General features: G+C 37.4%; 2 protein-coding genes across 2 annotated transcripts; both read right to left on the bottom strand.

Moving 5' to 3' along the window:
- Window positions 1–1,381: 1,381 nt before the first annotated feature.
- On the bottom strand, window positions 1,382–25,573 carry LOC306861874 (scavenger receptor cysteine-rich type 1 protein M130-like; the record flags this gene model as incomplete). The annotated part of the gene is made up of 15 exons (XM_079404361.1): window positions 1,382–1,485; window positions 13,764–13,988; window positions 14,081–14,395; window positions 15,695–15,766; window positions 15,888–16,184; window positions 16,679–16,996; window positions 17,073–17,396; window positions 17,514–17,828; window positions 17,909–18,220; window positions 18,393–18,704; window positions 19,789–19,917; window positions 20,035–20,103; window positions 21,147–21,488; window positions 23,939–24,001; window positions 25,477–25,573. The coding sequence occupies 15 exons, from the start codon at window positions 25,571–25,573 to the stop codon at window positions 1,382–1,384; spliced, it is 3,294 nt and encodes a 1,097-aa protein (XP_079260487.1).
- LOC306861430 (scavenger receptor cysteine-rich type 1 protein M130-like) lies at window positions 1,519–12,771 on the bottom strand (the record flags this gene model as incomplete). Its single annotated transcript, XM_079403678.1, has 17 exons — window positions 1,519–1,784; window positions 1,879–2,193; window positions 2,340–2,411; window positions 2,523–2,825; window positions 3,571–3,888; window positions 3,965–4,288; window positions 4,372–4,686; window positions 5,255–5,411; window positions 5,813–5,970; window positions 6,238–6,483; window positions 7,311–7,625; window positions 8,153–8,455; window positions 8,893–9,057; window positions 9,643–9,969; window positions 10,338–10,533; window positions 10,700–10,747; window positions 12,733–12,771. The coding sequence occupies 17 exons, from the start codon at window positions 12,769–12,771 to the stop codon at window positions 1,519–1,521; spliced, it is 3,867 nt and encodes a 1,288-aa protein (XP_079259804.1).
- Window positions 25,574–26,872: the final 1,299 nt, after the last annotated feature.

Below are 26,872 nucleotides of genomic sequence, written 5' to 3'. Positions count from 1 at the left end.
AATTATATTACAGAAAAATATGATTTTATGTAAGATCATCTTTTTAAAAAATCAATTAGAAAGTAAAGTTAGTTTTAAGTAGAAAACTTAAAAGATGTAACAGGATGTGAGGCAGTGGATGACTCAAACAGTCCCTCCCAGTTTTCCTGGCTCTTCCCTCAAATAATCATAGTCTGCTGTTTTTGGAAACAAGAGCAAATGTTTGCATTGCATTATAATTTTTTGACATATTCAGAGTGCCGTAAAGCAAAATAACCTACTAAAATCTTGCACATCTTTACTGAAATTTCTCAAATCATCATATTCTTCTAAAACTCCCTCTGATATAAATGTGTCAATCATTAATTAAATGAACAAAAACTAATATTGTACTTCACAAAATTCAATATATGACATAAAAACTATAATAATGAAGTCTATAAATGTATATAACACTATAATAAACGAAAAGAAAAACACTGTACCAGACTGTTTAAGTTAAATTTGTTACCCACACCTGCTTGATTAATGGAAAACTGCCTTATGACGACAACATCATCATAGCTTTCTGATACGTCATCTGCAACAAAATAAAGAAAAATAAAATGTGACAATCGAAAAGACAAATAATTTACAATAGTAAAATAAAATACACATAATATACATGCATAGTCAAATAATATTAATAATTAAAGAAATAAACCTGTAGCATGAGGTCTCAAATTAACAGTGATTATATCATCATAATCCTCGGGTATGATTTGTTGCTCTTCTGAATGAGTTAAAAGAAAAAGAGGTAAAAAAAACAACAACAGATTTTACAGTTCAAGGCCCCAGTAGGTTAACTAACTAACTAATTAAGTTAATTAAGTGAAATCTCGTGATTACAAATTCACTGACCTGTTGGGCCTGTAGTGGTGGTGACGTCATTATAGTCAGGTGTGACTCCTATATAATAATAATAATAATATTAATATAAAATTACAATGAACATTCAAAATGACAACCACAACAAAAATCATCAAAATTATCTTTACATTTGAAATTTTGTTTGTATTTTTTATATTCAAGATATATAACATTGAATAATGTTAACTTGCTAAGTAATTTTTATTTATTTTCTTCAATTAATTTCACGTTTCTGTATGTAACATATTTACATGTCATCCCGATCCCTCTAACCTGAAAGAAACTCACGAGCTTCTTCATACCCAGAATACTGTTCTTCAGAAATGACACTTGCTGTTATTGGGAAGCAGAATCTTAGAAATATATTTACAATCAAAAACATTTGAATAATATAACACTAACCCTATATTTCAACACACAAGGTCCCACAAATGAATCAGTGTGATTTACTCCACTCACCCTGATGATCTCAACACATCACACACTATGACACTTACTCACCCCTCTGAGTGAAAAGACCGTGTCTATTAATGGGTCTGCGCTTAATCTCCTCATAAACGGCCTCAGTCGTCGTCCTGTGTCTCCTCTTAGAGAGAGCTGTGAGTGTAGACAGACAAACCTGCTGTCAGTTCACAACACATGACTGATCACACACTGAATAAGACACAATATGACAGTCTCTGGATCTCTCCTACCTCTCCTCATCACTCTGTTCTGCTGAATCAGTATAAGCAGTGGCACTAAGAGCAGTAAGAGCACAACTCCCAGTACAATCACAAGCTCTGGGGGGACGGAGAGAGGCGCTGCTGGAGGAGTTTGTGGAGGAGAGACTGATGTTGAGGGCACTGGAGGAGAAGCTGATGTTGCTGTGGCAGGAGTAGTGGACACTGACACATCTGTCAAAACACGTGATAGTCAAACATAGTCTTGAATACAAAAATATTAACTAAAATGATCAAATATATACTATTTCTCAGTGTTTGCTATGACCTGCACAGGTGAGTCCAGCGTGCTCTTTGTGGGAGCAGTCAGTGTGGTTTTTCAGGGAGAGAGGACAGTCCCACAGGTGAATCTCATTCCCTCTGCACTCGACTCTGTTCAGCCACACAACACCTTCACCAGCACCAAAGACTGAATTTCCATCAGCCCTCAGTGCTGCTCCACAACCCAGCTGCCTGCAGACCACCTGAGCATCTCTGATGTCCCACTGATCATCACAGACTGAGCCCCACACAGCGTTATGATACACCTCCAGCCTCCCAGAGCACCGGCCCTCCCCCCCACTCAGTCTGAGAGGAACCTGATCTAAATTCACAGACAAGGTGACACATTTTTGGCCAACGGAGTAATGTCAGAACAGCCGGCAGCTACATGACATGAGATCAAATTGCAAATCAACTTACATTGCATATAGCTCTCATAATTTTATGCCCTCTATCAAATTTAATTACCTGAACACTGTTTCTGGTAGAAAGATGTAGAGCATGTCAAATAGCTACGAGGGAACTCAAGATTCTCCTGTTCTGTAATTATAAATGAAGTCAATATATTTTACACTTATACTTTTATTCTATATGGATTGCTGTTTTTTCATGAATTTTTCATGCACAGAATTTTGTCTGCATCAGTCTTACCCAAGCAGGTGATTTTGGCCACTTCATCTCCATCACAGTCATTCTGTCCCCAGGGTAAAGATGGACATTGCCACAGATTTGAATCATGTGGTCGACATTTCACTTCATCTAGCCAGTTATGAGCCGATTTCACTCTTGATATAGAAGCAGACAAAACACCAGATCTTCCACAGTTCAGCTCTTGACAGATCAGACTCACTGTGTCTCTGTCCATCTGGTTCCAGCACACATTACCCCAGGATCCATTGTAGAAAACCTCCACATTCCCTTCACAGCCCTCAGTTAACCTGATTTCCTTAAAATCTTGAAGGAAATGAAAACTAATATTATTATAAAATCGCAAAATGTAAAAAAAAAAAAAAATTGTTTATTAACTCACCATCCCGTATATGGGACGCCTAACTTTACTTCAATATATTACAAATATATTTGGTGTTATAGTCCAAATGTATTACGGTCTTGTAGAACCAAAACTTTTTATAATCTTGACAAAATACATATCATCGGAAAGGTCTGAGTCTCCAGATTCCATATTTTGTTACAGATGTAATACTGAGAGAGATATTTATACATTTGTGACAGAAAAATGCATAAAAAAAAATCAATGGGGTTTGGATGGCACCCGGTGGCTGTTTATGGTATAACACCTAAACAAAATTGCATAGTAACCTCAATTTTTTTCATATCAATTTCAAATTTGGAACACAACTTATTTAGACATATGGATTTAATTTTCTGCCAAATTTGGATTAAAACCTATTTTGTAAAACATTTATTTTATATAAAATAAAAATAGTACAATACATTTTATTTACAGTAAATTTAAACTTTTATAACTTTTTTATTTTCATTTTTTTTAAATTATTTCACTTCTGCAATAATCTGCTGATTGTCTTCTTTAAAAAGAGACCAACCTTAGATTTGTATTCCAAAGCGTTCATGAATTATAACAATTTAACTTTAAATAGTGCACTTTCAAGTCTATTTTCAAAAAGGGGGGGGGCGACAGTTAACAGGTTAATTAAAAATCAAACAGTCTACTCTTTACCTGAGCACACGACTCCTACATCCTCCTTGTGTATACAGTCATGTGTTCCCCAGCCTGGAGAAGAGCAGCTCCACAGGGACGTCTCATTCCCCTCACACCCCACCTCATCCAGCCATATGGGTCCAGAACCAGGACCAAACCAGGCTGGTACCTGCTGGTTACTGAGGGCCACTCCACACTGCAGCTGTCTGCACACCACATGGGCATCTTTAATATCCCAGGAGTCATCACACACTGTCCCCCATGAGCCACTGTGAAAAACCTCCAGCCTCCCTGCACAGTCTCCCCCAGAACCCACCAGCCTGATGGACCCGCGACCTGATATTCAGAGAAAGAAAAACACATTATTGATCACGAACAACTGAAGACTCTGCCCAGATGTTGTTCTTCTCACCAAGGCAGGTGATTGACAGCTGTTGTGTGGAGCTGCAGTTGAGAGTTTGTGGAGAGCTGCAGTTCCCCAGATGAGCTTCACTCCCAGAGCACTGGAAGCCCGTCACACACTCATGACTGTGTTCAGGACTGGATGAAGAGGAGCCGTAGAAGTTGAGCACAGAGCCACAGCCCAGCTGTCTGCAGACCACAGAGGATTCAGTGAGACTCCAGGAGTCCAGCAGAACTCTCCTCCAGACCTGATGGATGAAAACTTCCAGCTGACCCTCACACTGTCTCTCTCCAGACAACCGCGCCAGACCATCATGAAGAGCCAGAGGGGAATCTGAGGAGATGCGGCATTTTACTAAGATGTTGCAAGATATTAGAGTATATATTCAACATTTTTGCTCAATAAAATCCTCTCACTAGAGCAGATGACTCCAACATCTCGTCTATGAGAACATTCAGCTCGACTCCATGAAGAGATGGAACATTCTGAGAGTTTTGTTTCATTCCCGTCACAATCAAACACATCAGCCCAGATTTCATCACTTCCCTCTCCAAACCAGTCTGATCCCACAACAGACACAGCAATCCCACAATTCAGCTGTCTACAGAGGACACTGGCAGCTCTCATATCCCAGCATGCATCACACACTGTGCCCCACTCATTGAGGAACTGAAGCTGCACTCTTCCAGAACAAGAGTCTGAACCATTTACCAGTTTGAGATCAGTGTAACCTGGACAAACAACTTTTGTCATTACGAGGCCAATTATAAAAACAATATCTATCATATAACATATGTTGACTGAAAAAATGTAGTTTTTTATGTGTGATGTAAAGAGGGGTCAAAAATGATAACCATTCAGTTACAACGCAAAAAAATAAACTTATTTGGATAACTTTTGCAATATAATATATTTAAAGCAATAGGTTACCCAAAATTTAAAGTTCTTTCATCATTTATTCACCCTCCAAGTCTTCCAAATTTGTATGAGTTTCTTCTGTTGAACATGAATATATTTTAAAGAATGTTGGTAACCGAAGAGTTGATGTTAGCCATTGACTTCCATAGTACTTTTTTCATTACAATGAATATCAAGGCCTGCCGTCAACTGTTTGATTACCAACATACAGGTTTGGAACAACTCCAGGGTGAGTAAACAATCACAGAATTTTCCTGGTTGGGTGAACTATTACTCTAAGATTGATTAGTTTGTTAATTAGACTATTACTCTAATTGATTAGATTGATAGTAAATCTCACATTAAAAATAAATGAAGAGACACTAAATATTGATTCTTTACCAGAACATTTGAGGCCCACATTATTGTCACTGCTGCAGTTGTGTTTGTGTGATGATGATATTGAACAGAATGAAATCTGAGACTCATTTCCTCTGCACTGAATCTCTTGTGTCCACATCTGAGTGTCTCCTTTGTCAAAAGCAGCTGCTCCCAGCACCTGTAAGGCAAGGCAAGGCAAGTTTATTTATATAGCACATTTCATACACAGTGGTAATTCAAAGTGCTTTACATAAAAGAAAGTGAAATAGACATTTAAAATCAATAAAAACATGGAAATAAAAATAATAAAAACAAAGAATTTTAAAATGATATAGAAAATGATTTAAAATAAATTTAAAGAAAATGATTATACATAAAATGTATTGCAGTCAGTTCGGACATATAGCACAGTGCTCATTCAACAAATGCACAGTTAAACAGATGAGTTTTGAGTCTTGATTTAAATGTGGCTAATGTTTTAGCACATCTGATCTCTTCTGGAAGCTGGTTCCAACTGCGGGCCGCATAATAGCTAAAAGCAGACTCCCCTTGTTTTGTGTGAACCCCTGTATTTCTTACCTGTACAGGAGCCCCACAGTCCAGCTCTCTACACACAACCTCTGCATCCTGCTGGTCAAAGACAGCGTCACACACTGACATCCACGTCTGATCATGAAGTATCTCTAATCTCCCAGAGCACAGGTGATGTCCAGCAGCAAGTCTGGAAGGCTTATGACCTGTTTATATTGAACCACAATGCACAGTAGAGAAAACACATATAATACAGACATAATGCAAACAAAACATGTAACAATACAGCTATATTAGCATACAAAACGTTTTCCATGAAACACAATAATTCTTTGCATAAACACAAATTCATGGCCAAGAAGTATAGGGAAAAAATGCTCAATGCTTAGAAGTAGACTGTTATTTACCTGAACAGATGACAACTGCATTTGAATTGTGAGTACAGACATTTATGCTCCATCCTGATGACCCACAGTTCTTCAGTGTGGACTCTGATCCAATACATAATGCACTCATCCAGACTGGTCCCGATCCTTGTCCAAAGTTATCATCAATCAGAGCATCTACAGGATCTCCACAGTCCAGCTCTCTACACACCACTGCAGCATCAGTCAAATCCCAGAAATCACCACACACTGTTCCCCACTGACCTCTATGAAGAACCTCCACTCTACCAGCACAAGGACTGTTACCATCAACCAACCTCACATTCTTTCTCTCTAAGTGACAGAAGAATACAGAGAGAGACTATAGTAAAATGTAGAATATTAAAAAGGTATAACTCATTTTACTGTATTTCTTACCAGCACAGAACAGCCCCTGGAAATTATCATCTGAACAATGGTTTAAATAAAGGGATGTTGGACAGAGGTGAATCTGAGATTCATTTCCTCTACAGTGAATCTCTTGTGTCCACATCTGAGTGTCTCCTTTGTCAAAAGCAGCTGCTCCCAGCACCTGTACAGGAGCCCCACAGTCCAGCTCTCTACACACAACCTCTGCATCCTGCTGGTCAAAGGCAGCATCACACACTGACATCCACGTCTGATCATGAAGTATCTCTAACCTCCCAGAGCAACTGGAGTTTCCAATAAGTCTGGCACCTGAAGTAGTAAGAGATAAGAAATTTGCCGGTCCTGCGTGTTTTAATTTAGGGGGAATTCCTTTATTTTCATGGAACACAGAAAGAGAATATTTAAAGAATATCCTAGCCAATCTTTTCAATATAATACAAGTGAATTAGGACTGGGGCTGTCAAAGCACCAAAATGGGGAAAAAAAGAGAAAATTTAATTAAAATTAAATTAAATTTTAATGTCATTTTATAACAGAATGCACAAACCTCATATTCAGTTTCTTATTTTGGATTTTATGGAGAGAGAAAAAAAAAAGAACTATATACCTTGTGCTCCACAGAAGAAAGTCATTCTGGTTTGGTTTGGCATGAGGGTGAGTAAATAAAGTATTCTCATTTTTTGTTTAACTACACCTTTCAGGCAGGTGGATTATGAGTAATATAAAACAGAGTGGGCTTTGGAGCAGCTTACCCGAACAGATGACTCCTGCATCTTTAGTATGATCACAGATATATGAACCCCATTGTACTGATCCACAATTCTTAAGTGTAGACTCTGATCCAGTACATAACTTGCGATTTGGCCAGATTGCTCCTGATCCTGATCCAAAATGAGCATCAACCACAACATCTATAGGTTCTCCACAGTCCAGCTCTCTACAAACCACTGCAGCATCAGTCATATCAAAGTCAACACCACACACTGTTCCCCACTGATCTCTATGAAGAATCTCCACTCTACCAGCACAGTGACTGTGACCACCAACCAACCTCACTCTTATATTGTCTATATAATAAAAACAGATATAAGAAAAAAGGGTCACACTTTATTTTAGGGTACAATTCTCAATATTAACAAACTGTTGACTATTTCACGAGTTCACACTTACATATATTTAGCACGAGTAAGGTAATGCATATTTGGCGAGTATTATAATGCGTAGTTGGTGTGCTGTCCAGGGGAAGGGCTCACTTTGTTAATAAAACAACATGACTTTTGCCTCAATAAACTCCTAATTTGCAGCTTGTTAATAAGGTAGTTGTTAAGTTTAGGTATTGGGTAGGATTAGGGATGTAGAATATGGTCATTCAGAATTTGTGCTTTATAAGTACTAATAAACAGCCAATATGTTGATAATAGGCATGCTAATAAGCAACTAGTTAGTGAGAATTTGTCCCTATACTAAAGTGTTACCAAAAAAAGATACAGAAAGAAGGAAAGGAAAAAGTAACACACAAAACTATGAAAATAATATTTGTTATAGCGACATTCAATTCAACTAATTTCAGTTTATTTAAAGAAAACACTCAAACCTGCACACACCAGTCCAACACTGTATTCATGAGAACAGTTGTTTTGATGTGATGGTGATGTTGGACAGAGGTGAATCTGAGATTCATTTCCTCGGCACTGAATCTCTTGTGTCCACATCTGAGTGTCTCCTTTGTCAAAAGCAGCTGCTCCCAGCACCTGTACAGGAGCCCCACAGTCCAGCTCTCTACACACAACCTCTGCATCCTGCTGGTCAAAGACAGCATCACACACTGACATCCACGTCTGATCATGAAGTATCTCTAACCTCCCAGAGCAGCGAGAACCTCCAACCAGTCTGACTTCTAATTAAGTAAACACACATCAACAAAATCATGCATTATTTTAAAGGTAAATAAGAGGATATGTCTGCACCTCCAAGGCCCTGTCCTGAATAGAGCACCTGAGGTTAATTTGGGGTCTTGCAGAATTGCTATGGCTACTGCTTGTGTATGCCAATGAGGGCCACTGGGTTTTCCATAGGTTTCAATCAGGTTTTTATGTCAATTACTTTACTAATCAAGAAGGTGAAAATAGTCATGGATTGAGTGCTTTTGGCACATCTATTTGCCATGATAATACAGAACTTTTAACTTACCTGAACATATGACTTGAGCACTCTTATCAAGACATCTGTCAGGCAATTGTATGGATCCACATTTCTTAAGTGTAGACTCTGATCCAGTACAAATTGCAATTTTCATTAAGACTGGTCTTGATCCTAGTCCAAAGTGAGCATCACCTAGAGCATCTACAGGTTCTCCACAGTCCAGCTCTCTACACACCACTGCAGCATCAGCCAAATCCCAACCAGCACCACACACTGTTCCCCACTGACCTCTATGAAGAATCTCCACTCTACCAGCACAGCGACTGGTGCCATTTACCAATCTCATATTTATTATGCCTAGGAATGTAAGAAACACAGAAGGAAATAGAAAAAGTAAGTGGAAATTAAAATTAAATAAATAAATTTAAAAAATATATAAAAATGAATACTGCTTTGTTGCATTTTAATCTCTTACCAGTACACAGTAAACCAATATTGAACTCATGAGAACAGTTGTTTTTGTGTGAAGGTGATGTTGGACACAGGTGAATCTGAGATTCATTTCCTCTGCACTGAATCTCTTGTGTCCACATCTGAGCGTCTACTTTGCCAAAAGCAGCTGCTCCCAGCACCTGTACAGGAGCCCCACAGTCCAGCTCTCTACACACAACCTCTGCATCCTGCTGGTCAAAGGCAGCAGCACACACTGACATCCACGTCTGATCATGAAGTATCTCTAATCTCCCAGAACAGCGAGAACCTCCAACCAGCCTGACTTCTAAATAAAACAACACAAATAAACAAAATAAATAACAACAAAGAAACATTTATTTACAGATACTTAAAATAGTGATAACTTACAACTTATGTAAGTATTAGAAACCAATATGTAAGCTCGAAAGTTTTACACAGAGTTTACTTAGACTATGTAAAATACTTTACCTGAGCAGATGACTCCAGCATCTTTATTATGATCACAATTGTGTCTATCCCATCCTCCGGACCCACAGCCCTTCAGTGTGGACTCTGATCCCCTACACATAAGAAAACTCATCCAGATTCGTCCTGAACCTGGTCCAAAGTGAGCATCACCCAGAGCATCTACAGGTTCCCCACAGTCCAGCTCTCTACACACCACTGCAGCATCAGCCAAATCCCAGTCATCATCACACACTGTTCCCCACTGACCTCTATGAAGAACCTCCACTCTACCAGCACAACGATTGTGACCACCAACCAACCTCACATTAACACAATCTATATATTGAGCTGAAGCAATGACAGAAAGATGATGGGATTAAAATGAAGGTGGGAGAGGAAGAGAAAAATTAATGCACATGGCGAAAAAGTGAGGCAATTATACTAATGGAACAGTTAAGTTTTAAGTTTAATATTTCCTTTTTTCTCTGTATCATGCAGTGTATTTCTCTCTCTATAAACTTTTATATCAATTAAGCGTAAAAAACAGTGCTTTGGTATTCTGTAAAGAACAAAGAAACATGATTAGGCATACTTCTTCACCATCTTATTATTATTATTATCTGAGGCACCACATAAGTTACTTATAAATAAGCTTGACTGTGCTCCAAGATAACATCTGAAAATAACTTAATCTGTTTCATTCCTTGTGTACTTACCAGCTGTGATGAGCATTAAAACTGCAGACAGTAAAATTAGTGTCAGGCATCTTCCCATAATCCTCATCTTCAGCATGATTAACTCAACATCCAGTTCCAGCTTCTCCGCACTGATGAACAGAAGAACAGGCATCCCCTCAGTCCTCTTAATGAGAGAGAAAGAAGCCCAACACCCTCCAATCACACTCGCTACTACCTTATTAGACACAACAGAGGAAATCATCAAACAACTTCAATGACAAATCAGAGGACGCTTTTCTGATTTTCTCCATATATATCAATGTCAGTGCTGATGAACTGCTCCTCCCCATACATCAAGACGCCTCACTAAGGGGATGCACACACACACGGATGATACTTACAGGAGGCAGGAAACTCTCCAGTTTATTTACAGCATCAAAGTTCAACACCTGCAGAGACAAGATAAAAGCACTGATAACTAACGATATATGTTCTAAAAATGACTATTAGTGTTTACATATGTTAGCACGACATTAACACATAATAAACTCAACTCTCAGTCAAATGAATAATATTACAAAATGGCTTTAAAAAAAATTACCTAATTTACCTAAATCCACAAGTGGTTTCAGATGGCCCACAAAAACCATAACTGTCATGCAGTGAAGATAAGCAAGTTGTTCACTTTGTGGCCAGCAGAGAGAGTCTGTGAGCTCCTTTTCTGTTTGTACTATACATTTTTCTTGATTATTTTACAATGTGGATCTGAGCTTTTGTCATCTTGTCCCAGTTCTGTACGTGAGACTAGGCTGTCTTTAAGCTACTCAGAATACAATGTTTGCCACACTAACCAAACTGATTTTTCAGAAAATGTTCAAACAATGAAGAACTCTCTGGCCCTGGTATATGGCAAACAAACAAACAACTGATTTTTTTACCCTCTTTCAGTGACATTTACTACTAGCAAATGTGTCTAAACTCCATCCTGTAGAGCTATATGCTGTGCTGACACTTTTACAGAAAAGCAGTAATGACATAATCTTCATCGGATGTGATGCAAACTACAGTTTGAACTTCTTTTTTTCAGTTTAATAATTTTGAGTTAACAGAAAAAACAAACAATCACCAATAAGTCAACAATATTAAAAAATATATATTCTAAATTACAGTTACAATGATCAAGATAATGAATCAGATATTATTCAGATTTCATACATTTTTTTACTAATTCTATTTTACTTATTCATTTCTCATCCTTAATTAATGTTCTCTGTATTCATAACAATTCAGGAATCAGGAGTAGAGTAATCAGTAACAATGTTGTTGGATTATGTATCACTTGCACACATTTTTGTCATATTTAGCAGAGTAAATGTTTTAGGCGAGACATGCAATTCTTGCATTCCACCATGCAATTGTATTCTTATGACTGATGTTTTAGACTACAACACAGCCAGTGAATAACATTTATGCAAACATCTTATTTTAGGTTGATTATGAATGCTTTCTAACATACTGTATATTCAACAAATGTTGAATATATGTTAGACACACACAGAAACATATTTGTGCAAGTCATTGTAACTACCATTTTTTGTCATTTGAAGACTCTCATATATTTCAGCTATTTGAAAAGAACAAAAAAAACTTTAAGAAAAGAGGAAATCAAACCACAAACGATTAAGCATAGAAATACTTAACCCTAATCCTGATCCATAACCTTGATATGTTAACTAGAATTTATAATGTTAACAGTAGTTCTGTTAATCTAAATTTGTGTTCATGACCATATGTAAGTTGCATATTACAGAATATTAAGAGAATTAAAAGCAACTCAAGCAACAACAACAACAAAAAACTTGAAATAAACAGAGGCAGTAGGTGTGGCCTTTGAGTCATACAGCCCCTCCCTCATCGTTCGACTCCTCCCCAACATCATCATAGTCTGCATTAAAAAAGTAAATAAAAAAAAGTTGTTTAATGTTATGATTGCATCAGTATTCCAAACGGAGTTAATTTCATTTAAATCAGCAAATTACTAATAGAATTACTTCAAAGTTTTTGTGTCTTAAAATAGGCGCTAATAAAAAATGAGGTGTGTCCGAACTTTTGACAGGCAACTTTATTCTTAATATTTAAAATACACATTGGAATCATAAACCAAAAAGGTTACCTAACAGGTTTCTCACATCTTCAGTGATACTCCACACATCATCATACTCCTCCTGATCTCCCTCTATATACAAGTACAAAAAAGATAATTTTAATTTTTAATACACCTTGAACTTGTGTCATGTCATAGGTCCCTGTCCCCTCATGACAGATTATTAGATTACACCTGATATAGCCATAATAATTCATTAATGGTATAAACACATTCAGTATATCATTGAAACAATTGTAGTTTATTAAAAATAAGTTCTTTGTGACTCACCTGTTGCACATTGAGAGCATTGTTCATTAATGACGACATCATAATTCTCTGGTGTGTCCACTACACACACACACACACACACACACACAAACAATATTATAAACTCTTAAATGTAACATTAAGATGATAAAATGACATTTTACTTTATCAGAACTCTCCTTCACCTTAAAGAAGTAGCGTGTAAAAATCCATAAGCAAAATTATATAAAAATAAAGTCACCTTTTTCAGTAGCATAGTTCTGTCCACTAGTAATGACATCATAATATCCTTCTGGTGTGTCATCTACAAATTTAACATGAAACCATTGTTATCACACTCAAAACAAACTTGAATGTACTGTATATATTAATATGCACAGTGTAGAATCACAGAGAGCGAAATACAACTCAAGTACAGAAGAGCATCAGCACCTGTCTCACGATCCGGTATCGGTCCACCAGTGAAGATATCCTCATACAATCTTGGTGTGATTTCATTGACCCTCTCTTCAAAATCAAAATAGTATATATATATATTACACAGTTTACAGTTTTCACAGTTTACATTTATAACTGAGTTTGTAAATCACCTCTCTAACCTGAGAGAAGCTCACCAGTGTCTTCAGAGATGAGACTCCCTATTAAAGCAAGGCAGGACAATCAGAAACATGTTTTATATATATATGTCATCTTTGTAGGATTCAACTTTGCAAGCTGTTTTGAAAGTTAAGATCAACAACTTGATCCTTATATAAGCATGAGGTGCCAAGCTGACATTGTAAGGGTAGTTAGTATTGTGCTAGCAATCGAGGAGAAGTAAACACCTTTGAATCAGTACAGTTACGATCTACTCATGATGCCTCACCTCTACGAGTAAATTGATTGTGTCTGTGATAAATTTCCTCATATACTGGCTCAGTCTCAGACTGAGTCCTGTGTAGTCCTGTGTACCAGTCAGAGAGAGCTGTGAGTGTAGAAAGACAAACCTGCTGTCAGTTCACAACACATGACTGATCACACACTGAATAAGACAGTCTCTGGATCTCTTCTACCTCTCCTCATCACTCTGTTCTGCTGAATCAGTATAAGCAGTGGCACTAAGAGCAGTAAGAGCACAACTCCCAGTACAATCACAAGCTCTGGGGGGGCGGAGAGATGCGCTGCTGGAGGAGTTTGTGGAGGAGAGACTGATGTTGAGCGCACTGGAGGAGAGACTGATGTTGAGCGCACTGGAGGAGAAACTGATGTTGTTGCAGGAGTAGTGGACACTGACACATCTGGAAAATCTGTCAAACACATTCAAAATCATGATTACCCTGAACACGCGAATGGTATTAGCACTAAAATGGTCTAAAACTTTTGCTGTGACCTGCACAGGTGAGTCCAGCGTGCTCTTTGTGGGAGCAGTCAGTGTGGTTTTTCAGGGAGAGAGGACAGTCCCACAGGTGAATCTCATTCCCTCTGCACTCGACTCTGTTCAGCCACACAACACCTTCACCAGCACCAAAGACTGAATTCCCATCAGCCCTCAGTGCTGCTCCACAACCCAGCTGCCTGCAGACCACCTGAGCATCGCTGATGTCCCACTGATCATCACAGACTGCGCCCCACACAGCGTTATGATACACCTCCAGCCTCCCAGAGCACCGGCCCTCCCCTCCACTCAGTCTGAGAGGAATATGATCTGAAACACATATCAAATAGCACCGACCAGCTTCAGTACAACATCGTCATAAACTCAAATTCTTTTCTCTATTATTAACTGTTTTAAAACCCTCTGTGCATTCTATTCTAGAGTGGACACTTCGCATCAATCCTTGGGCCAGTATTGTTTACCCTGTACATTTACCCTGTACTCTGCCTTCCATTTTTAACAAATATAGAGTATCCTTTCATCTATATGCTGATGATACTCAGATCTATTTTCCCTTAAAGCATAAAAATGGTTTTCAACCACTCTTGGCCTGTTTAGAAGAACTTAAGCTTTGGCTATCAAGTAATTTTCTAAATTTAAATGAAAATAAAACCAAAATAATTATATTTGGGCCTAAGGAATATTGTGTGCTAGATGCTAAGCATGACTTTCTGGCCCCATATAAAAGTCAGTGCACTAGAAATCTGGGAGTTCTGTCTGATCATAACTTAAAATTTGACAAACAAATCAGTACTGTTGTAAAATGCTTTTTCATCTTTGTCAACTTTCAAAAATGAAACCCTTTTTAATCACAGAGTAACTTCCAAACGGTGATTCATACTTTTGTAACAACTTGTTTAGAATATTGTAATTCATTTTATTACGGTGTTTCAGCCTTCCCCCTCCTGCCTACAGCTAGTGCAAAAGGCAGCTGCTAGACTTCTCTGGGACCCGCAAGAATAAGCCAGTAACTCTTATTTTATGTACACTGCACCGGTACCTTATCAAATACAGAACTGATTTTACAATTCTATTATTTGTTTATAAGGCCCTCAACAATTTGGCCTGTCAGTACCAGTATGATTATTGTTTTAGTATTGTTGTGTTCTAAATTTGGTAGTCTTGTTTTTATTTTTATTTATTTATTTAAATTTTACTCTATTTCTGTACAGCACTTTGGTCAACCTCGGTTGTTTTTAAATGTGCTTTATAAATAAATATTTCAATGTATTGTATTTAAAACAAACACACACAGAGAAGGAAGTAAAAGGTCCTCAAATGTGGAAAACAAATAATTCAGTATTTAACTGCACATATAGTAAATATGCTGTAATCAATGTTAGCAACCTAAAAATGCAAAACAAATGACTGGCAGAAAGCACCTCCAATTGTTCTTATTCTGAAAAAGCCTGCAGCTAGTTTATTCTTTGTGGTTTACAGAGTCAAGGGCTGTCACGGTATGAATAGTGGTACTCATTACTATTATTTTCAAAGATATGTCAGCTAGTCAGTTTTATATGTGGAAAAAGTAATAAATATTTAAACCAATTTGTTGTCAAATAAACTTACTTGTACACTTTCTCTGGTAAGGAGATGCTGAACATGTCAGACGACTCCGCAGAGACTCTTGAATTTCCTCCTCTGAGAATGATCACAGTTTCATGAAAATAATGTTAAATCGTTTATTCAGTGTTTCATGTAATTTCATGCAACTTTTATATTCCCAGAAATATCACTGAGTTTAAATAGTTTAAAAATGTACCTGAGCAAGTGATCTTGGCCACTTCATTATCACAGTCATTCTGTCCCCAGGGTGAAGATGGACACTGCCATAAAGTGGAATCATGTCGTCGACAATCAAGTTTATCAAGCCAATTATGAGTCTTCAGTCCCTCTGAATTACTGGGTTCACTGCCAGATCTTCCACAGTTCAGCTCTTGACAGATCAGACTCGCTGTGTCTCTGTCCATCTTGTTGTAACACACATTTCCCCAGGATCCATTGTAGAAAACCTCCACATTCCCTTCACAGCCCTCAGTTAACCTGATCTCTTTAAACTCTAGATTGAAAGTAAAGAGAATTAATTAACAGTTCTTTTAGAGCTTTTACTAAATAAATGTGTAAATATTTTTATCATCACTGCCAGATGATAAAACCATTTCAATAATAAATAGATCTAAATTTTACAATCTGCAATTGTAAGATGCATGTCTTTTATTAACTAAAAAGAACCGACTCAGAGTCATTCATTTGAGAATCAGATTAAAATTTTCATGTGTGTTTCGCAATGAATAGCCAGCAGCAGTGTCACACCTTGGAGTAAGGAGAACTTTGTCAGAGTGTGTTAGTGATGTATATTCCATCTACACTAGAAAAATGCATGTGCATGAACCCTTCATGGAATCACTTTCGGAATTCTTTTAAAAATGCATAAGAACATTTTTCAATCCTGTTCTTAATGTATATAATGCAAACACAATGGATATTGCCAATCATGAGTGTAATTTATGGAATATTAAAATGTTATTATTTAAATTATTGTTTACTGTTTACCTGAGCACACGACTCCTACATCCTCCTTGTGATTACAGTCATGTTTTCCCCTGCCTGGAGAAAAGCAGCTCCACAGGGACATCTCATTCCCCTCACACTCCACATCATCCAGCCATATGGGTCCAGAACCAGGACCAAACCAGGCTGGTACCTGCTGGTTACTGAGGGCCACTCCACACTGCAGCTGTCTGCACACCACATGGGCATCTTTAATATCCCAGGAGTCATCACACACTGTCCCCCATGAGCCGCTGTGAAAAACCTCCAGCCTCCCTGCACAGTCTCCCCCAGAACCCACCAGCCTGATGGACCCACGACCTGATATTCAGAGAAAGATAAACACATTATTGATCACTAACAACTGAAGAATCTGCCCAGATGTTGTTCTTCTCACCAAGGCAGGTGATTGACAGCTGTTGTGTGGAGCTGCAGGTGAGAGTTTGTGGAGAGCTGCAGTTCCCCAGATGAGCTTCACTCCCAGAGCACTGGAAGCCCGTCACACACTCATGACTGTGTTCAGGACTGGATGAAGAGGAGCCGTAGAAGTTGAGCACAGAGCCACAGCCCAGCTGTCTGCAGACCACAGAGGATTCAGTGAGACTCCAGGAGTCCAGCAGAACTCTCCTCCAGACCTGATGGATGAAAACTTCCACCTCCCCCTCACACTGTCTCTCTCCAGACAACCGCACCAGACCATCATGAAGAGCCAGAGGGGAATCTGAGGAGAAGAGCAGATCTTATACTAAAATATAAATCAAGTTTGAGAATATGCTTTACATCAACATTACACTTTATTTAATAATAAATAAAGGCAGAAATAAATGAAAGGACACACTAGAGCAGATGACTCCAACATCTCGTCTATGAGAACATTCAGCTCGACTCCATGAAGAGATGGAACATTCTGAGAGTTTTGTTTCATTCCCGTCACAATCAAACACATCAGCCCAGATTTCACCACTTCCCTCTCCAAACCAGTCTGATCCCACTACAGACACAGCAATCCCACAATTCAGCTGTCTACAGAGGACACTGGCAGCTCTCATATCCCAGCATGCATCGCACACTGTGCCCCATGTACTGAAGTACTGATGTTCAACTCGACCAGAACAGGAGTCAGGACCATTTACCAGTTTGAGATCGGTGTAACCTTAATGAAAAACAATGTTTTTTTGAAAAGTTGAAAGAAAAAAAAAAAATTGTTATTAGTGGAAATTACAGCTCCATTACCAGAACATAAAAGCCCAATGGCATTCTCATGGGTACAGTTGTGTTTGAGAGATGATGTTGGACAGAAAGAAATATACGACTCATTTCCTCTACACTGAATCTCTTGTGTCCACATCTGAGTGTCTCCTTTGTCAAAAGCAGCTGCTCCCAGCACCTGTACAGGAGCCCCACAGTCCAGCTCTCTACACACAACCTCTGCATCCTGCTGGTCAAAGACAGCATCACACACTGAATTCCAGGCATTCACATGAATCACCTCTAATCTCCCAGAACACAGGTGAGGTCCATCAATAAGTCTGGAATGTTTATGATCTGTGTATATAATATTTAATAAATGGCACAAAAGAGACAAATCACAGTTAATCGAAGTGTGTGTTAAGTATATGACAAATACAACATGAATATCACATCAGAGTAACAGTTTTGTGTCATTTTATTTCATTTATCACATTTATCACAGTAAACGGTATACTATGTCATTCACCTGAGCAGATGACTCCAGCATCACCATTATGAGTGCACGTGTGTATGCCCCATCCTGTTGAGCCACAGTTCTTCAGTGTAGATTCCATTCCAGAACATAAAGCACTCATCCAGATTGGTCCTGATCCTTGTCCAAAATAAGCATCACCCAGAGCATCTACAGGTTCTCCACAGTCCAGCTCTCTACACACCACTGCAGCATCAACCAAATCCCAGTCATCATCACACACTGTTCCCCACTGACCTCTATGAAGAACCTCCACTGTACCAGCACAAGGACTATTACCACCGACAACCCGCACTTTCATTGCATCTGAGAAAGAACAGCAGAGAGAGAGAGAAAGAAAGAGAGAGAGCATGTAAATTTGTTTTAAATATTTAAAGTAATGGACCACTGTGTTGTACACATACATAAGTGCCTCTCTCTTTCTCTCTCTCTTAATCCAGCTCTTACCAGCACACACCAATCTAACATTGTTGTCCTGTGAACAGTTTTGATGTGATAGTGATGTTGGACAGAGGTGAATCTGAGATTCATTTCCTCTGCACTGAATCTCTTGTGTCCACATCTGAGCATCTCCTTTGTCAAAAGCAGCTGCTCCCAGCACCTGTACAGGAGCCCCACAGTCCAGCTCTCTACACACAACCTCTGCATCCTGCTGGTCAAAGGCAGCGTCACACACTGACATCCACGTCTGATCATGAAGTATCTCTAACCTCCCAGAGCAGCGAGAACCTCCAACCAGCCTGACTCCTGAAAGCAAAAACAATTAATTGATATAAAAAAAAACAAAAAAAAAACCTTGGTGTATTAAAACAATATTTTATAAATTCCTAAGATAACATTTCACATGGAAATCACTACACATTTCATATATTTGTATTGTATTCAGAATATATGAAAAAAAAATCTATATTAAACAAGGGTATCACACATACTGTAAGTATATTCTTATTTATTTAGTTAGTTAGCATACACTTGAGGGATAAGTTTGTAATTTTTGTGTATAGTCAGATATTTTATTCAGCAAATGTATCAAAAATTACAGTAATGATACTTATACCCCCGGTTTCACAAACAAGGCTTAAGCCTAGTCCTAGAATAAAATGTAAGTCTGAGCGGTTTCAACTGAAAGAAACTTGCACTGACTGATCTTAAAACGTATCAGTGCCTTTGCTTTGTCTTTAGATGCACTCTAGTAATGTTTTTTCTAAGGCACGTTTATAAAAATTATTTAAATGTCCTAATTGAACAATGGCCTAATCCTGGCTCAGTCTAAGCCCTGTCTGTGAAACCGGGCCATGATGTTACAACAGATTTCAGTTTAAAAAAAGTTTTTTATGTTCATCAAAGAATCCTGAAAATTATTATTATGTTGAGGAGTTGAGCAGTTTACCTGAGCAGATGACTCCAGCATTCCCATTATGATCACAGTCGCTTTTATCCCATCCTGTTGAGCCACAGTTCTTCAGTGTGGACTCTTTTCCAGTACATAAGACAAAACTCATCCAGATTGGTCCTGATCCTTGACCAAAATGAGCATCACCCAGAGAATCTACAGGTTCTCCACAGTCCAGCTCTTTACACACCACTGCAGCATCAGCCAAATCCCAGAAAATATCACACACTGTTCCCCACTGACCTCTATGAAGAACCTCCACTCTACCAGCACAGCGATTGTGACCACCAACCAACCTCACATTCACAGGGTCTGTATATTGAACAGAGAGAACAAAAAAAACAAAAACAAAAATTGACAGTCTCATAATGTGAACGAATCACATCATGAGAGGGAAAAAATGGTATTTAGCTAGCATTAAATTTTCAATCTGGGGCTTTAAAATTGAAGAAGAAATTAGTTCCAACCTGCACACATCAGTCCAACACGCTTTTCATGTGAACAGTTGTTTTGATGTGATGGTGATGTTGGACAGAGGTGAATCTGAGACTCATTTCCTCTACACTGAATCTCTTGTGTCCACATCTGAGTGTCTCCTTTGTCAAAAGCAGCTGCTCCCAGCACCTGTACAGGAGCCCCACAGTCCAGCTCTCTACACACAACCTCTGCATCCTGCTGGTCAAAGGCAGCATCACACACTGACATCCACGTCTGATCATGAAGTATCTCTATCCTCCCAGAGCAGCGAGAACCTCCAACCAACCTGACTTCTGAAAGAACACAGACTATTTAAATAATTTACTGGGGAAAATAAAATCCCTTTTGTACACTTAATGTATAAAGTCTACTAGTATCTACTAGCCTATTTGTTTTTGTTTTTAACAACCTCCAACTACAATCTTAAACCTATCAACAACATTGAAAAAACTTTGAAAAGCCTGAAAGATCACAGACAATTTAAATGATTTATAGAGGGAAAAAACACACACTAAACATTTCATATTTATATTTTAAAATCCAACTAGAACCTTTAAAAAAATTTAAAATAAAAGATTGACATATCAGAATAATTTCAAAAGGAACATGTCAACGAAGACTGCGGCCATGCAAACACAGGAATAAATTATAAAAATAATAAATTATAAACACTATAAATTATAATAAAACAGAAAAGATATTTTAAATTGTAATAATAATAATAATTATAATAATAATAATAATAATTCACAGAATTACCATTTTTACTGTAACAATAAATGTAGGCCTCGCACACACAAGACAAAATAAAATAAAAATAAAATCTTACTGACCCCAAATGTTTGGGGATTATTATGGTGAGGTGTGGAGCAGTTTACCTGAGCATCTGACTCCAGCATCTTTAGAATGATCACAGCTGCTTTTACCCCAACCTGCTGACCCACAGCTCTTCAGTGTAGATTCTGATCCAGTGCACACAACATAACTCATCCAGATTGGTCCTGATCCTGGTCCAAAATGAGCATCACTCAGAGCATCTACAGGTTCTCCACAGTTCAGCTCTCTACACACCACTGCAACATCAGGCATATCCCATTCCTCATCACACACTGTTCCCCACTGACCTCTATGAAGAACCTCCACTCGACCAGCACAGCGACTGTGACCACCAACCAACCTCACTTTCACACGGTCTTTTTGTGCAACAGATGTATGACAAACTGAGAGAAAGAAGGAAAGGACAATTGGAAAACAGAAAAGAATGACAGAGGAAAAAGAAGAAAATAAAACTTTAAGAAATCACTTAAAAATGCATAAAAAAATAAAAGCAATTGAATTAAGAATTGAATTGAAATCCTTCTCAACAAAGTATAAACCTACCAGCGGTGATGAGTTTTAGGAGAAACATCTTCAGGCTCCTCATCTTCTCCTTCATGCACGACACACACTATTTCATCAGCTCAGAAGTTTCTCCTCTAAAGACCCCCCTAAAGAGAAGAGCCCTAAAACTTTCCAATCAAGTTCATCATTACCTTATTAGACAGAACAGAGGAAATCATCAAACAACTTCAGTGACAAATCAGAGGAGGGCATTTCTAATGTTTACCATATATATCAAAAGAACGTCAGCGCAGAAAAGGACTCCTCCTCCTTCAAATAGAGACACACACACACACTCCTGCCGGAGGCAAAAATAGTCACACACACAGGAGACAATAAAGATTTCAGAGAGAGGAAGCACTCCTGGATATTTACAGCATCAACACCTGCTGAGATACAGACTGATAACTGCTCACTTCAAACATTATAACACATACTGTACAAAAATACATTCAAATGTATATTTATTGATATTTTGTCAAATATATATTATGTCAAATCCATTTTATAAAAATATATTTAAAATTACTGGAAGATATCATATTAATTGTATTAAATAATAATATATTTATTATTTTAATTTAATTTAATTTAAAACAAAATTACAGCCCTGTTAACAATTTTACCAGAGGTTTTTCTTTTGTGATGATGATGATGATTATAATTGTTAATACATGAGTCATTAATTGTCCGTTTAATTTAATGTTTATTGACAGAAAAAAAAACAGAAATCACACACCAGATCACAAATCAGTTTTAAACAAATCAAAAAGGTTTAATTTACTGTGGCAACAACTAAGGCACACAGAAATTAGCAGCCGTGGCCATATGCTTTAACCGTAGCAATGCGTTACTCACCCACAAGAAAACAGCATTCATTCTAACGACAGAAAGGATGCTACATATTACTTACTGCAATGCGTTAGTCTTCCAACAGATGACAGTAAAACACTTATTGTAGAACTAGTACAGGAGGACTAATGTTGAACCCTTACTGGAAGAGAAATTGTTAGGTTATTTCTCATAATAATTTTTTTTCTGCTGATACAGACTTTTATTGAGGTAAAATATTTTGAAAATAAACAAAGAACATAATAATGTTTCATAATAAACATAATAGGCTGAGTGATGGGAGAATTGAAGTTCTATCAACAACCACTGCTGGTTACAAACCTTTGATCTATCAACGATAAATTAAGAGAACATTTTAACATGTTTAGCTTTATGCATTTGTACAGGGCAGGAAAAATAGTTGTCATCACTGAAAATAATCCAGAGCTATCAGTAGAATACAATCCAGCATCTCTCCTGTGTGTGTGTGTGTGTGTGTGTGTGTGTGTGTACACTTTTTTTAATAGTCTTAGGGGTCTTTACTGTCCAGAACAGAACTTCAACAGAACTACTACTAAAGTTGGCAAGTATCCAGTTTGAGGTTGGTTATAATATTGTCATACTCTAATAATCATACTCCAAGGATTAGGAGAAAAAAATCATTTAACGTTAAATAAGCATCTGATTTAAACCCTCTGATGCATCGTGGTCACTACAGTGGACAGATATTTGGAAGCCATTTTTAACCATTTAGGATGTAGCATCATGTCCCAGCCACCAACTAGCGAACCCCAAAAGTGTTGTCTACGATTCCATTTAATTGTTGTCTTTTTATCTATTTTTTTTTTGTTTTGAGATTTTGCATAAAATATTCAAAATGGCGGCAGGAAATGGGGATGCACCATGTACCTCTGGAATAAGTGTTAAATACTTTTATTCTCAGAAAACCAGACATGTACAAAAAATATTTTTCAGTTAAATAGGATGTCAGAAATAGATTCATCAAAATTTTACTTGTACTTTTTTTTTTTTTCTGTGACAGAAAATATATGTGTCGACTACAGTGGACGTCATGCACCAGAGGGTATAATTCTGCCTATGGGCCTATATATAGGTTCTGCCTTATTTTGTATGTTTTATTAAAATTATGATGTAATTTACACTTGAATGGTTTTATTAAACAGAAATATTAAATAGTCTTCAGATTTTATCATTTATTTCAATGCTTACAGTCTATATTTATTTATTAGGTCATATAAATGTGTAAGCATGTATACTGTATGAGCGCAGATATATGTATGCATGATTGCGTTCGAGTCTGTGGTGGGAGGGTGTGTGTGCTTGTATGTGTTTGTATTTGTGCTCACATGTGTATGAATAGCCCAAATATCATGTTACTGGGACATTTAAATCAGCAAATTCTAATCTAATAAAGATTAAAAAGGAGACAAAAACATACCCAACAGGTTTCTCTCATCTTCATTGCTGTTCTTCACATCATCATACTCCTCCTGATCTCCCTCTGATACACGAGAAACAAAACCTTACATTGTAATGTGTGACACAGCTTGTTTCTCTTCATGACTGTCTGACACTATTAGATATAACCTGATGAAGCCATGATAATTCATTGATGGTAGAAATGCATGTTCAATTTATCACAGAAACAATCTGGCCCTTTTAATTATTAGACAGAACAATTTAGCCCTTTTAATACCAGAGTTCTGTCCGCTAGTGATAACATCATCATAGCTCTCAGGTGTGTCTTCTACTAATTTAACATAACAGATACCATTACACTCAAAACATTACATTACATTTACATTTACCTGACGCTTTTATCCAAAGCGACTTACAATTGCTATATATGTCAGAGGTCGCACGCCTCTGGAGCAACTAGGGGTTAAGTGTCTTGCTCAGGGACACATTGGTGTCTCACAGTGGATTCGAACCCGGGTCTCTCACACCAACGGCATGTGTCTTATCCACTGCGCCATCACCACCCCGCCAAAACAAACCTGTATATTTTCTTATATTCTTACAGGTCATTTTTAATATATAGACTATAGAATAGGAGATACAGAAACTACAGTACAGAACTGCACCTGTCTCACGATCTGGATTCAGTCCATCAGTGAGGACATCATCATATTCCCTGGTGATTTCATTCATCCTCACGTATAATTGTAGCAAAATGTAGTGAGAATTTCAAAATGCATTCTGAGCCAAAGGTGCAGCAAAAGGGTAGCAAAATGGTGATTTAAATGTATTTTTATTTAAATGCATTGACACTTACATATATGACGTTTCAATTGCATTTTAATTAAATACCCCGCGATTAATATAGTTTGAAGATGAAATGCTGAAAAACTGCATTTAAATTATAATTTTGCAACAGTTTTTGCTTGGACAGGTTAAACATATCTAATTAATTTGGGTAATACATTTTCATTTTCATTTTGCAACTTATAAAGCTTTAAAATATGTTTTTTAATTTGCATATTAAAACTAGTGTGGAAAATGTCAAATTTAAATTATATAATTGAATTTTCATTTTCCACTAAATGTTTAAAATGTAAATTTAAATACAGAAACACATTGTCATTTTACATATTGCATTGCCATTTTGCATATCACATTTCAAACTGAATTTAGCTACACATATGCTTCCATTCCCCACATCATCATAGTCCAGGGTTGTCCAAACTTGGTCCTGGAGGGCCAGTGTCCCGAGAGTGTAGCTTTAACCCCAGTTAAACACACCTAAACCAGCTAATCAAGATCTTACTAGACATACTAAAAAGGTGTGTTGAGGCAAGTTTTAGCAAAACTCTGCAGGACACTGGCCCTCCAGGACTGAGCTTGGACACCCCTGTCATAGTCTATTAAAAAGCAAGAGCATATTATATTTAATGTTGTGTTTAATAATTAAAACTGAGACATTTATTTGAGCAAATTATTGTTTCATGAAGGGAAAAAAGGAGACTAAAAACTTACTCAGCATGTTTCTCTCATCTACTTTGCTGTTCTTCACATCATCATACTCCTCCTGATCTTCCACATTGTGATGTGAAACACAGGTTGTGTCATTCATCGCTTTCTCCTCATGATATCTGAGACTGTAAGATTAAACCTGATAAAGCTGTGATAATTCATTAATGGAAATGCATATTCAGTACATCACAAAAAAAAGTGGTTTTGTGTGTCCTGTCCATTAATGATGATATCATTGTAACTCTCTGGTGTGTCCATTAGATGCACATGGAGGTATAGACAGACAGGTACTGAGCTTCATGTGTTAAAATGCACTTAATAAACATTAAATAAATACAAATTCCTTTAATACCAGAGTTCGGTCCGCTTGTGATGACATCTTCAGAGCTCCCGTGTGTGTCTTCTACAAATTTAACATGAGACAGATACCACAATACAGTATATTTTATTAATATATTCTTATATACATTTTAATTGATAAAAGTTTAGCTATAAAATGATCAAATTAACAATATTCCTCAGTGTTTTGCAGTGACCTGCACAGGTGAGTCCAGCATGCTCTTTACAGCCAAGGCAATGCAAGTACAGTATCATACATTTGATCAAACTAAACAGAGGTTTAAGCTGTAGACCCCTTTGTTAAAAAGGCACTGGCAGTATAGGCAGGTTAACTGACTCCATTTCCATATTCATTCCCTGGTTTCTGTAACACTTTTCTTCACTTTTACTTCCCCTTTTTCCCCATGTATGTATGCGTGAATGTGTTTGTATCTTTGTTTATACTAGTTATCTGTTAGTGTTTTAGGTAATAAATCTTTTGCGCACAATGTGTTTAGTTTCTGTGGACACTGCTTGCAACCAAAGTCTCTTTAACGAGTCGTTCTTGCTACATGCTCTAATGCATTAGTACTGCATTAACATTAACATTTCCTAGAGTTGATACAAACACTGATTAGTGATAACTAACTGCTGATGACAAACAATGACCCTTGAGGAGCATTAGATGTTTATTATATAAGCAAAGAAAGTGAGACATGATAACAGACAATCTGTGAACAACAAAACACATTATTTCACAGAATTATATTGAACTTTTGCTTTTTGTGTACAAAAACAATGAAACATTTGCAAACATATCTTAAAGTAAATTCAAACTTTAAGAAAAATATAAAAGTCCACCACCAGTGGGTCTACATTTAAAAGGAATTATATTTTTATAAACTGGCTTAAAAGTAAAGAATATAGGCCCGGTTTCATAGACAGGGTTTAGCCTAAGCCAGGATTAGGCCATAGTTCACTTAAGACATTTTAGTCATTTTTATAAATGTGCCTTGGAAAAAAACATTACTGGTGTGCATCTTGAGATACAACAAAAGTACTGATATATTTTAAGATCAGT

This window comes from Barbus barbus (assembly GCF_936440315.1).
Source record: "Barbus barbus genome assembly, chromosome: 42".
Taxonomy (NCBI): Eukaryota; Metazoa; Chordata; class Actinopteri; order Cypriniformes; family Cyprinidae; genus Barbus; species Barbus barbus.
Note: the sequence above shows the minus strand (reverse complement) of the source record. Positions and strands in the feature narration are given on the sequence as shown.